Source organism: Labeo rohita, chromosome 20 (assembly GCF_022985175.1).
Source record: "Labeo rohita strain BAU-BD-2019 chromosome 20, IGBB_LRoh.1.0, whole genome shotgun sequence".
NCBI lineage: Eukaryota > Metazoa > Chordata > Actinopteri > Cypriniformes > Cyprinidae > Labeo > Labeo rohita.
In genome coordinates this window covers 21,388,741-21,403,216 of record NC_066888.1, presented here as the reverse complement: position 1 = coordinate 21,403,216, position 14,476 = coordinate 21,388,741, and the positions used below count along the sequence as shown (strand labels likewise).

The following is a 14,476-nucleotide window of genomic DNA, read 5'->3' as shown; positions in this document are numbered from 1 at the left end:
ACTATATCTGAAAATTGGTATGTAGATGTCATCAGACCAGGACTTTTATCAAACATATGAAGTTTGGTGTAGTTTGGACATTGCATGTTTATGTTAGTGTAAAACAAGTCATTTCCTGTTGCCAGCAGATGGCGCTATGATTATAACGTAATATTGGCCTTTAGATGTGTTTAGGCCAGGACTCTTATCAAACGAGAAGTTTGGGGCAGATCGGACATTGTGCGGCTGAGTTACAACAACTTAACAAAATGGCAAAACATTTAATTTTGTCAGGGCACCACGGACACGCCCTTTAACCAAACTCAATATCTTCGCAATTTAACATCGCAAAATCCTTTAGATTAGACTGACCAAATATAATGTTGTTGTCATTATATCTCTAGTAGGAGTTTGTTACAGCGTAAAACGTCACTTCCTGTTGCCAGCAGGTGGTGCTGTGACTATAACTGAATATGCTTATGGGCATGTGTTCAGGAAAGGAAATGTGAATTTTGGTGCAGACTGTACACTGTATGCCTGAATTATTACAACTTCCTGTTTCATGGCGAAACATCAAAACTTGTCAGGCCGCCATGGACACGCCCTTCAACGAAAACTCAGGATCTTTACAATTTAACATCACAAAGGGCTTTAGATTACACTGACCAAATTTGGTGTTGATCTGAAAAAATCTCTCGGAGGAGTTTGTTTAAATACAATGCCTGGAATGCCAAAAACGGCATAAAACTTGCTGAGAAAATTTAAAAAAAGAGACTTCCTGTTGGGTTTCGGACGTCACACCGGGGACTTTTTTTGTAAGTACTGGTGTGTTACATGTGTCTACTGAATTTTGTACATGTATGTAAAACATATCTTGAGGGGCACACTGTTGAAATGTTATAGGTGGCGCTATCAAGCCATTTTGCCACATGCACTTCTAAAACCCATATCAGATGTACATTTTCACCACTTTTGGCATGTGTGCAAAGAGTTTTTGACTATGTTTAGGCCCTCAAAATTGAGATTCATTTCAAAGAAGAAGAAACTGAGCAATTCCAATAGGGTCCTTGCACCACCGGTGCTCGTGCCCTAAATATATTAAAATCTAAAACAGTTCTTTGCATTTGTAACAACATTTTGTTGCTTTTTTTCTGTATTTTTGATTAAATGCAATCTTGGTGAGCAGAAGACACTTCTTTTAAAAGTTTAGTGTACAGTGAGAGAAATGTATATTCTTATGCCATTGGTTTATAGGGTTTCAGAAGTACAGTGTAAGCCAGTTTTTACAGTTTAAGAACTGTTATTTAAATCAGACTATTTTCTTTCTCTCCAGTGTTGCTGAAGTATTGGAGAAACACGGTCTCCAGAAGCCCATCTCGTTCGTGAGGAACAGTCAGAACAGCAAAGAGGAGGCTCACCAACTCATGGTCCGACTCACCCGTCACACAGGACGCAAGTATGACACACTCTCACACACACACACACACAGCCACCTTAGCAATTCCCACAGCTCTTGTGTGCACCTGTCTCACTGTCTGTTGTTTGCTCAGAAACCCTCCTGTGAGTGAGACAGTGTGGAGAAGTTTACTTCAAGATCTCCTGGACATGCAGCAGAATGTTTACACCTGTCTAGAGCCAGAAACTTGCCATCAGGTACTACACATATAATATAATTGAATATAATATTTTTATATTTAATCTTACTGTTGTAAGCTGTACTATGCTATACGTTATGCTCCTTGCTAAAGCGTTTGAGTTCCTGTGATATTTCCACTCTACTTTCCTAACCGTTTCATTCTGCCTCAGCTCTAACATTATCTATCTTCTCATTACCTTCTTTTGTTGCCCACCCTGGTTTCAGCTGTGTTAGCGTACGTCTGTATATCCGTATGTGTGTGTGAAAGAGTCTCAGGCTGCGCATTAGTCTGATGTCGACGGTTGGCTTTGTCTGTTTGCTCTGTAATTTAGCTGCATTCTCTAACGAGGCTGCGTTCCCATCACTATCGATTTCTTCATCGCAATCAAGAGCAGAATAGCCGCGCTGCACTCGCCGTCAGGAGTTCATCCTCAACTCTGCGCTGCTTACCCCCTCAACTAAAAAGAAAAAAACCGTAACAGCAATGACAAAAGAGAATTATCCTTCAACCTCTACTGAGTTGGAATTGCTCTTACCCAGTTCCTGTCAGTACGGTCTCCTGTATTTTTCTCCAAGCTACTGAAAGACGATCCCAGACGAACAGTAAATTGAAAGTTCTGTGAGGAAAATGAAAGAACTTGGATGTAGTTTTATGGAATTGACATTCTCACCATTTCCCCTCTGCGTCTGGGTCCATTTGATAGAGTGCAGCAGAGTTGCTTTGAAATCTCTCCGATAGCTAAACAGCTAATGAACTTACACAAACCTCAGCAACCAGCTCTAAACTCTGCCTCACTTCTGTGGGTGTGCATTAGGAATGGCTCATTGGCTCGCAGACCGAGCAGGGGCGGATATTTCATTTGTGCGGTGTTGGGAGTTAACCGTGTTATGGTTATAGGTGCAATGTGCACTGCGGATATTGGATTCTCTAATGCAGACAGATTAAAGCACTTGCAGATTATATTTCTAAAGACCATATGAAACTCCAAGGGCCACGGTTAATGACATTCAGGTTTTGCAGCACACGCATAAACACACGGTGGGGGGGAGATAAGAACAGTTGATTTTTGAGTTCTCTCAGCAACGTCTTAATATCTGCCCTCAGTTATTCTACTTTGTTTAGCTGACTTTAATTTGATTGTTTAATTAATTGACCGTTTCGCAAACAGCTTGATTGACAGGCAATCTGACCAATCATAACGCCGAATCCACCATTCTGTCCGACGAAAAAATCAGACGGGAGAGTAGATTAACTTTGGTGGACTTAGATATTCCACGGTTGAAATAAAATACGTTCTGATGTTCATACATGTGAATTTTTTATGTCATTTTTTTTTTTGTGCTTTAAGTAAAGAAGAAAAGACGATCAGTTCACGTGTCATTTATCTAATAAGGCAATAAATACACTGATCTGTTGTGACACAAAGAGCCACAAACGATATTTATTGTTTGAATTTCTTACAACTTGGCTAAGAGTGTGAAATTCTAGTGGTATCGGAACTATAATTGTTTCACCATTTGTATCACTCAGTATTTCTTACAGCGAATGTCATTGCAGACTCCCCGAATCCACTATAATTTTATAAATAGTGCTGTTTTTGTGTCACAGTATGTTGTTTTAAGAGATGCACTGGTTGCAAATTCTTGGCTGATTCTGATTTCCTTTGTTTTTGTAAATTTGTTTTTGTAATTAATTGCCGGTTCTAATTTTCTTTCCAAGAACTATAATTGACAGCATATACAAACTAAAATCTATATACTTTTTTCAATGCGGAAAAATTGTTTACATAATAAAATAACGTATTATATATTGCAATTCCCCCAAACAACAGTTACAAAATGTTCTCTCACTTAAACAACTTTCAAAATAAAGTGCTCTGTGACTGCAATAGCAGGTGGAAATAACAATTAACAGCAACTGTTATATAAAGTTGCTGTATATAACAAAACAGATGTGTTTTCCCACTGTTTAGAAACAGCATTTTTTTTCTTCTTACCTTATTAAATGTGTCATCTTTCACATCAGATTCTTTGTATCAGTTACTTAAGTTAGAATAATAAGAAACTGTAGAGTTGTTACCGTTCAAGTTAAATCATTATCAATAATCTTTATATAATAAGAAACTGTAGAGATGTTACCGTTCAAATTAAATCAGTATCAACAATCTCCATCTTTCCACTTCAGTGGAAACAGAAGCTGCATCTGAAGTGACATTAGATGTATTTACATTTAATATATTTGATGAAGCTGAGGTGCCATAAATGCATTTACACCGCAAAATTTCAAATGCATAAATAATTAGGGCTGGCAAACAATTAATCGTGATTAATCGCATACAGAATAAAAGTTTGAGTTTGCCTAATATATGTGTGTGTAATTATTCTGTATATATAAATACACACAATTTAATGTATATATTTAAGAGAAATATGTTATGTACAAAATATTTTTATTTATATATAATATAAATTCTATAAAAATTATAATAAATACATATACTTGTAATTATTTCTTAAATATATACATGAAAGTGCTTGTATTTATATATACATAATAATTACACACAGTATACACACATATATTAGGCAAATATATGTGTGTATGCGATTAATCGTGATTAATCATTTGCCAGCCCTATAAATAATTTTATGAGATTAATGTTGTAAATATTTTTAAACAGACAAATAAGAAATGATGGGAAAAAATGCAGTGATATTTTTAGATGTGACCCTGGACAACAAAACCAGTCTTTAGCAATAGCCAAAAATACATTGTATGGGTCAAAATTATCGATTTTTTTCTTATGCCAAAAATCATTAGGATATTAAGTAAAGATATTTTGTAAATTTCCTACAGTAAATATATCTCAACTTAATTTTTGATTAGTAATATGCATGGCAAAAAACTTCATTTGGACAACTTTAAAGGCGATTTTTCTCAATATTTAGATTTTTGCACCCTCAGATTCCAGATTTTCAAATAGTTGTATCTCAGCCAAATATTGTCCTATCCTAACAAACCAAACATCAGTGGAAAGCTTATTTATTTATTTATTTATTTATTTATTTATTTAGCTTTTTTATCAGTTAAAAAAACCTGACCCTTCTAACTGGTTTTGTGGTTCCAAGTCACAAATAGGAAACCAAACCACCAGTAGGTGGCGGCAAATGACTGTTTAAATGAGTAAGTTATTTAGTCATTCATTCAAACGATTCGTTCAAACTGCTGATTTATTCAGAAATGAGGCAAGTAACTGTCTTTTATGAATGGGTTACTGAATCATTGACTCTTTAATTCAAAAACATGAATTCATTAAGTAACAAACACAGATGTGTTACGTGGAGACACACAACAGTTCTGCTGTGGCTTTGCTTGGAACTACTTTAGTCAATACAATTTAGCAAAAACAGTCAATATTGTATCTATCCCCCTTGTCATCCAAGACGGTCATATCTTTCTTTCTTCATTCGCAAAGTTTCGTGAGGAAAACATTTCAGCATTCAGCATATGGTGCCCCGATTTTGAACTTTTTCTAAAATGCAGTTAAAATGCGGCTTCAAACGATCCCAAATGCAGTTGTAAACGATCCCAGCCGAGAAAGAAGGGTTTTACCTAGCTTAACGATCGGTTATTTAAATAAAAATAATACAATTTATATACTTTTTAATGCCAAATGCTCGCCTTGTCTTACTCTGCCTGGACTGTTTTTGTTCCGGTTCATGACAGTTAGGGTATGTCGAAAAACTCCCATCTCATGTTCTCCCTCAACTTCAAAATCGTCCTACATCGCTGTTTTGCCTTTTTTGTTAAGGGTGTTTGATCTTCTTTGCATGTTCACTTTGCAAAGACTGGGTCGGTACTTCTGCAGCGATGTAGGATGATTTTTGAAGTTGAGGGAGAAAATACGATTGGAGTTTTTTGACATACCCTAACTGTCTTGAGTCACAATACACAGAGTTCAGGAAGAGTAAAGACAAGACGAGCGTTTGAGATTAAAAAGTATTTAAATCGTATTTTCTTAAATGAAAATAACCAATCGTTTCGCTAGATAAGACACCTCTTTCTCAGCTGGGATCGTTTACAACTGCATTTGTGATCGTTTGTGATTGAACTACTATTGTATAAAATGAGTCTTACATTGCAGTCGTGTTGATATACGGGGAAACTTTGTGCGATGTTGCTTACCGAAATCATATATTAGAATTTTTTTCCCCCCACCGCACTATGCACCTATAACTTTCTGTGAGTGCTGTTGCGCTCGTTTGTTTTGATTTCTGCACGAAAGCCTCAATAAATTCATTATTAGTTGCCGTAATGTGACGTTAAAACGGACCGGCTCCGAATTGGCAGACTGACCAGATGGTCGGTCGGTGCAAGTTTTACCAGGTCTGTGCGTGTAAAAAGTGGGCGGGCAATATGCTAATGTTTCAAGTTGACATCAACATGAAACAGCTTGGGATTCGTTTTAAAAATGACTCATTTTCTTTTGAGAGACAGTAACTTTATACAAGGTGCACTTTCAGATTTAAAGGTTTGCAGGATGTTTTCATTCACTTTGTTACACACTGCATGAAAGGCAATTTTCAAAAATCCATAATGGGGCTCTTTAAGGGCTTACTGCCTTTATAGTTTTTTTTTTTTTTTTAATTTATTTGATGTTATATCGTTATATTCTCTGTTATTGAGCGTAAGCGTCTGCTTCCTAAAGTAAAAAGTCTTTTCATTTTCTCCACTGAGGATTTGGTGCTCATCAATAAATTATAAATCATTAAATGTAAAAAAAGAGTGGTATTTTACCTCAGGAACCCTAGTTGTACCCTATAGCAGTGACAAATAACATCATTTAAGTATAAAGATGAGCTTTTTAGACATCATCATAAAACAAAAAATGGATAGTGTGTTTTGTGTGAAGAACAGCAGGAATCAAAAGAGAATTAGATCTATTATTTATTAATGCTTATTCTTTGGATTTTATGATGTTTTAATGAGGGAACTTTGGTTCAGTTTGACGAATACACAAATAGGCCTAAGTGCACAAAACGCTGATGTCTTACTCTGCCTAAATGTAGCTGACGGCAACGCTGAAATTACCCAGAACAGCACAGCTGTTGCTCAGAGATGCTCGTGAGATTGTGTTGTCATTGAAAGAGCAGTTTTTGATATTTCTTCTGCAGTGATTCTGTCTCGCCGGCAATTGACTAAAGACAGGTGATTAATTGCCACACCTGAACGTGCTCTTCCCATGGGTCTCCGCTACACGGCACTGATCTCTTTCTCTCTCTTTTTCTGCCAATCTCTGTCGCTCGTCCATGCAGGTGTTTGTGGAGAGTTTGCTATGTTCGGGACGAGAGGAAAACGTCCGTCTGGCAGGGCAGCTGATGCACTGCAGCGCCGTGTCAGAGGACACTCCGGTCAGCGTTTCGTTCCGTGGTAAAGCTCACGCCCGTGTGTCGTATAGCCGCAGCGTGGAGCTGGTTCTGGCTGCAGCCTGTGAATACTTCAACTCTTCGGCGACCCTCAGTGATCCCTGCATGAACCTGGCACGGTATGATGTCCCATGATCCTCTAATTTATTTAGTTGTGTGTAATATCAGTCTGTCTGAACCAGCAAAAACAGCACAAAATAATGTTCATCTTCATAATTAAGATTTTTCCAGTCACATTTACCAGTGTGAGGTAATAGGAGCGTTGGAGACTTCACTAGTTCTCAAACCTCTTTGAACAGTCAAATTTACTGTTAACGACAGATGAAAATTGATCTTTTTTTGTGAACAATGACTTAAATGCCTGGTTTGCTTTTCTATACAAACACTACATTTTTGTTGAACTATTTGTTTCATATTTCTCGTTTTCATATTTCATAAAGCAGTGTAATTTTTTTCTTTATTTTTGGGATATTATTATTATTATTTAACTGTAATGATAATTTTATAATAATAATGAATAACACATTTGTAATTAAAATAGTGTACTATTAATTATAGTAATTGTAATAAAAAAGTTTACAATTTTAATCGTACAAATTGAATCTTGATATGAAAAATTATATTTTAAATGTAAAATGTAAAAATAAAATGTATTATTATTTAAATTTAAAAATATTTTTTTAATATTAAATATTTTTTTTATTAAAATACTGTACTGTATATAATATAACAACAGCTATATTATTTACCTTTAATAATAATTTAAATTAATAATATTTTTTATTAAAATGCTGCAATTTTCATTAAAATAATTATAATAAATAAATTGAACATTATAACAACAACATGTTGTGAAATGAATCTAAATGAATAAAAAGCTATTATTTTGTATAATTAAAATGTTATTTTTGTTGTTGTTGTTGTTGTTATTATTATTATTATTATTATTATTATTATTATAACCTTTAATTACAACTTAATTAAATAATAAACAATTCTTTTTATTTAAAATACTGTACCTTTCATTATAAGAAGTATAATGAATAAAATGAATAATATATAAATATATCAACAACAACCCTGTTATTTACCTTTAAAAATAATTTAATTAAATAATAAAAAAAGTATTTAATTAAATTAAAATAACTGTACTTTTCATTATAATAGTTATAAATAAAATGAATAATATAACAACAGCTATATTATTTACCTTTAATAATAATTTAAATTAATAATATTTTTTATTAAAATGCTGCAATTTTCATTAAAATAATTATAATAAATAAATTGAACATTATAACAACAACATGTTGTGAAATGAATCTAAATGAATAAAAAGCTATTATTTTGTATAATTAAAATGTTGTTATTTTTGTTGCTGTTGTTGTTGTTATTATTATTATTATTATTATTATTATTATAACCTTTAATTACAACTTAATTAAATAATAAACAATTCTTTTTATTTAAAATACTGTACCTTTCATTATAAGAAGTATAATGAATAAAATGAATAATATATAAATATATCAACAACAACCCTGTTATTTACCTTTAAAAATAATTTAATTAAATAATAAAAAAAAGTATTTAATTAAATTAAAATAACTGTACTTTTCATTATAATAGTTATAAATAAAATGAATAATATAACAACAACAATATTTTAATTTATTTTAATATTTATTTATTGTTGTTGTTGTTGTTGTTACCTTTAATAATATTATTAAACGATTATTATTATTAGTAGTAGTAGTAGTAGTAGTAGTAGTAGTAACCTTTAATAATTTAATTAAATAATTATTTTTAATTAAAATAACTGTACTTTTCATTATAATAATTATAATAAATAGAATGATTAATATAACAACAGCTAATTTTAATCATACAAAATGAATATTGCAATATCCCAAAATAAATATGATGATATTTCTGTATAATTAAAATGTTGTTGTTGTTGTTGTTGTTATTATTATTATTTTTATTACATTGTTATATTATTTTTTATTTTATTACAATTATTATTATAATTATAATTATTAATAATAATATCTCAAAATAAATTAATAAAGTGACATGTATTTATTTATTTATTTATATATTTTTAAACTTTTATTTAATTATTCAATTATTAATTATATACAGATATAGCAGCGTAATAAAGACCTAGTTACAGTAATACATAAATTAACAACTGCTAATATTGTGTTCCTGTATTTTATCATACTTGCAAGTATTAATTAAATTAATAAATACAACTTTTTAATTATTATGCAAATTTTAAAATTTTAAAGCAGGCCTCACTAATTTATTGGAATAACCACTGGAATAATGTAATTGAGCATGGGTACTTGCGTCAAGAAACATGAGCTGACAAGGGGCACAGGGGGTCGAATCAAACTCTTGTTCGGATCAAGCAATCAAACAACGAGTGAAGATAGCCTGAAACTACCTCTTCAAACCCTGCAGTTGTGTGAGAAGTTTATGATGAAAGAGGAAGAAACCCCGCAGGATTCAAACAGTCCAACGTCATTTTGGTCTCCTGCTTGTGTTATGAGTCCAGCCCTTTACAATGCCTATTATTGGCGTAATTAGCTGCCATAATGAGAGATCGACTCCATCAGAGACAGACAGTCGGTCACTCACTTCCGCCCTGCAGCTCTAGGTTAATGTGTTTCCAGTCTCTCTGTCTGTCTGTCTATTTTTGTTGTGTTGGACTAGAGCGCTAAGGGTGACAGACTGCGGCCCCTGAGCGATGGGCAGCGTTGCAAAGTGGGTCAGTAATTAGGCCGTCGTCTGTTCACGGGCTGGAAGCCGGACGGCACGCCACTCCATATGCATTCACACGCACCTCACATCACTGTCATTCTCTCGCTCACACATGCCACTGACAGACACGAAACGTCGATGGACAGTAATTATGAGCTTAATGTTTAAATTATAGCACTTTTGCCTCCACTGAGATTGTGAAAGATTGAAAACAAAATGGTGGGAGAATGTGAACGTGTCAGTGAAAGATTTTGAGAGAAACTAGGACTGGAAAGAGAATGACTGATTTCCTCTTCATCGAAAGAATCTGTAGTTTTGGAGTCAGGAGTTCAGAAAGAATTTTAGCGGTTCTTACTAAGGCTGTTTAAAGGGATAGTTCATCCAAAAATAAAAGTTGTCATCATTTAATCATCATTTGCTAGTCGTTCCAAAACCATAAGACTTTCGTTCATCCTTGAAGCGTAAACGAAGATGTTTTTAATGAAACCTGAGAGATTTCTGCCCCTCCATTAAAAGACCATTCTACCTCGTCCAAAAGTTTATAAAAAGATCATAAAAAAATCCATATGAATCGACTGGTTTAAGTCTTCTAAAGAGATATGATCACTAATGTAGGCCTTTATTCATATACTGTATAAACATTGATCAACGCACAAAGAAAGAGTAAATCAAATATGGTAAACGGAAGCTCAACCATACTTGCTTAATAGGCAAAAACAAACCTCATTGGGTCTCTACATGAAGCAAACATGTTTTATCTTCCATTTACTATATTTGATACACTGTAGTGGTGTTTTATTACTTCTAAAAATGATCATACGAAGGAGGGCAATTAAAAGCCATCTAATTTAAACTCTTGGACCTCCATAGAAACAATAGACTGTAAACGGCACGTTTTTTAACCTTAGATCACTACTGAACAATTTGTTGTCGGACGCCCACTTTAGCATAATGCTGTTGTTTTTCGCATGGCACTTTCTTAAAAAAATTAGATTTTTATTGTGATGTATTGACTGTGTTGAGTTAGGCCGTGTACTTTTAAATACATCCAACTTTGTAAAGAGGTTAAGAACAGAAACATCTGTTATGGATTTTCAAACTAGGTTAAAATGCAAAGTAAGTTCCAAAAAACCGACAGAATGCTAAAGATGCCCTAGATCTCTCTTCTGTTCCTGTCTAACTGTCCCTTTCTCGCTCTTCTTTTGAACACTGAAATAAATCATATATGTGTGTGTGTGTGTCTAAATGGTCAGGGGTGTTTCCTCTGAGGAGGCAAGGGAGGCAGTGCTTCTAAATATTGGGTGAGAAGAAAATTTGTAGTATAAAAATAAAAAAACCCCAATATTACAAAATATAACATTAAAAAGTGTATAAATCACTTGATTTTCTAAAGAAACATTGTCCAACAGTCTCTCTCCTCCCCTGAGCCCATTGAGTTTTAACAGACCTCCTAAAGCGTGTGGTGGGTTTGGTGGAGGGGGTAATTGAGAATGAATGGTGGAAAGTCATGTGGGAGGGGGCAGTGCCTCTATTGCAATATGATTGGATATGACTGGTTGTGTTCGGCTGTGATTGGTTCATGAGATAAATCCCGCCTCACACGTTCGTGAATCAGCAATATAATGGTGTTAATGTGAAGACTAAGTAAAAAAAGTAAACAACTCACACCCTTAGATATAACCACTTTGTTACAACAAAATAAATGACATGAAAACATGATCTGTAAGAGTTTTTAGTGAGTGATCAGCTTGGTGAAATTTAAAGTAAATAGACGTGTCAGTGACCAGGATTTACTGAGCTTTGATTACTGATGATCTGCAAAATTCAAAAATAGTTAACTATGAAAAAGAATAGCTGAACATAAGTTCACAAATAAAAAAATATTGTTTAAACTGAGTTGAGTTATTGAGTTATTATTTTGGAATGCTTAAAAACACTAACTTAATGAGCTTCATACTTGGCTTTAATAAATAGAAAATTGATTACATTGTTAATGTAAAATAGAGTTTTTTTATTCTGATAGTGTAAGTAATGTTTACTTTCCACACATACTACTTGCAAACTAGATGCAGGGTTTTATTAAAATAAAAATTACCATGAGAACCCAAAAATACATTCAAGAAACTATAAAATCTCCATCTTTTTGGCTTATTAGCAATGCTAAATGTGTCTGTGTTGAATTCCAAAGAGACATTTTTTTTCAAATGTCAAGATGAAGTGCTGTGTCTTGGCCTTGAAAAACAGGCATCCCGTGTGCAATCCTGAGAGAGCGAGTGCTTAAGTCGTCGTCACATACGGACACTTCTTGCCAAACAAAACCCAAGAAAAACACTTGTAATTATTAGCTTACTGAGGCTAATCAGAGGCCTTCATTACAAAGACCGTTTTAGCCCCAGGAAGCAGAGGGCTGTGGAATGGGTGTTTAGAGCGGTTGTTTCATGTTGAATGGGTTTTACAGGGATTTTGGAGATAGCTGGTGCTTTCACGTACATTTTAATAGTAACGCAGTTGTCTTGGAAACTGCTTGAAACCATTTGGGCTGCTCTGACACGCTGGGCAGAGTTGTTTTAAAGTGGAGCGATGTGGTAAAAGAACATGAGGGTTTTCATCTGTCTGTGCTTCAGAAATCAGGTAGGATTGTGATGTGGTGAATTGATGATGATGATGATGATGATGATGATGATGCTGGTGGTGGTTTTCCTGGTTCCTGAGGCCTTTCGTTGACTCCTGATCTTATAAGTCTAAAATCATCAAAAGATGATTCAAAAGAAATATCAAAGATATTTCACTCTAAAAATTAAGAATTTAAAGAAAATTAATAATATTAATATTTAAAGGGATAATTCGCCCCCAGATTACCCCATGATTTACTTACCCTCCAGCCATCCTAGGTGTATATGACTTTCTTCTTTCAGACAAATATAATCAGAGTTATTAAAAAAATGTCCTGGCTCTTTCCAAGCTTTATAATGGCAGTAAATGGCTGTTGGTATTTTGAAGTCCAATAAAGTGCATCCATCCATCATAAAAAGTGCTCCACACAGCTCCAGGGGGTTAATAAAGGCCTTCTAAAGCGATTTGATGCGTTTTTGTGAGAAAAATATCCATATTCAAAACTCTAAGATGTAATCTCTAGGATGTACATGAATTAGAAGTACAAAAACAAGGATTTGTAAAGAAAAATGTTGGAGAATTTCGATATAAGCTATGAGGAGACTGGTTTTCCTTTGCTGTAAACAAACTTGGTTCTCGATTCCTCATCCTCATCTTATGTCATCTGCTAGAATGCCACTCTTTCGTGAACATGTGTACGACAGTTAGCAGAAACTAGAGATTCCGGTTTAGTACGTTTTAAGAATAGATATTTTTCTTACGCAAACGCATTGATTCACTTCAGAAGGCCTTTATGATATTCAGAAGCACTTTTATGATGGATGGATGCCCAACTATATTGGGCTTTAAAATCTCAACAGCCATTCACTGCCATTATAAAGCTTGAAAGAGCCAGGACATTTATTAATTTAAAGGAGAGGGAAACCATTTTTTTGAGGAAAACATTTCAGGATTTTTCTGCATAAAATGGACAGGTATGGTGCCCCAATTTTGAACTTTCAAAATTAAATTAAATGCGGCTTCAAATGATCCCAACCGAGGAAGAAGAGTCTTATTTAGTGAAACGATCGGTTATTTTCATGAAGATAGTACAATTTATATACTTTTTAATGTCATACGCTCGTCTTGTCTCACTATGCCTGAACATTTTTTTTGTATGTGGAAAAACTCCAATCTCATGTTCTCCCTCAACTTCAAAATTGTCTCATATACTAATATTACTAGTCTAATATAGTTAAAAGTCATTGCAGAAAGAGTTTAACTTTAATCATTACTCGATGCCACTCAGCTTGATATTTCGTATTTAATGCACTGACATTAAGTGTGGCTTCGGTCTCCAAATATTTTTTGAGCCCAACTTTTTTCCTATCAGCATTTGCCTGCGTGCGTTGCATGTTAATTTTACCCTGGGGAAATGCTGTTTGATTAATAAGTGTGCAGTCATTTAGCTGACACTTTCAAATAAGGCTTTTCATGTTGCACTTATGTGCATCCACAGAACACGTAGGTGACTTACTCAAGGTCACTGGTGATAGTTTTAAACTACAACCTTGCGGTTGCTCACCCCATATCACTAAGTCACACCACTATGATTAATACGTTGTGTACAGTATTCATAGGAAACTGCTGCCTAAGCTCCTTAAACTGTTTGAAGGGTAGCATAATTTTTTTTTATATTGGCCAGTAGTTGTACGACCCACAGTAAATCTTATGCAAAGCGGAGCTGGAAACAGTCTTCTGGGTCCGATTGCGGTGTCACTGAAAATAACTGCCATGTAAAACTCACAGATTGTAGAGGAAACTACTTGAAAAAATACTGCTGCATTTTGTTTTTGTTGTTGTTTTTTTCCTCAAGCTCTTAAATTGAATTATTATTTCTGCTCTGCTTTCTCTGTCGCTACTGGCTTGGCTCAAAAGTGCACCACTAGCTTCCCTGAGTCCAGCTGTCTCGGCCAAACTATATTGGAAAGTGACAGCCGAGCTGGCCCGGGATCTGTGCTTTTATTTGTTTTTTGGTCTGTCCCCGTTGTCCTATGAAGCACATTTATAGCA

General features: G+C 34.3%; 1 protein-coding gene across 1 annotated transcript in view; it reads left to right on the top strand.

Moving 5' to 3' along the window:
• Positions 1-14,476, top strand: part of nbas (NBAS subunit of NRZ tethering complex) — a 218,895-nt gene that overhangs the window by 66,485 nt on the left and 137,934 nt on the right. The window contains 3 exon segments of the mRNA XM_051138331.1: positions 1,313-1,435; positions 1,530-1,632; positions 6,932-7,161. Coding sequence (XP_050994288.1) covers positions 1,313-1,435; positions 1,530-1,632; positions 6,932-7,161 — 456 coding nt within the window.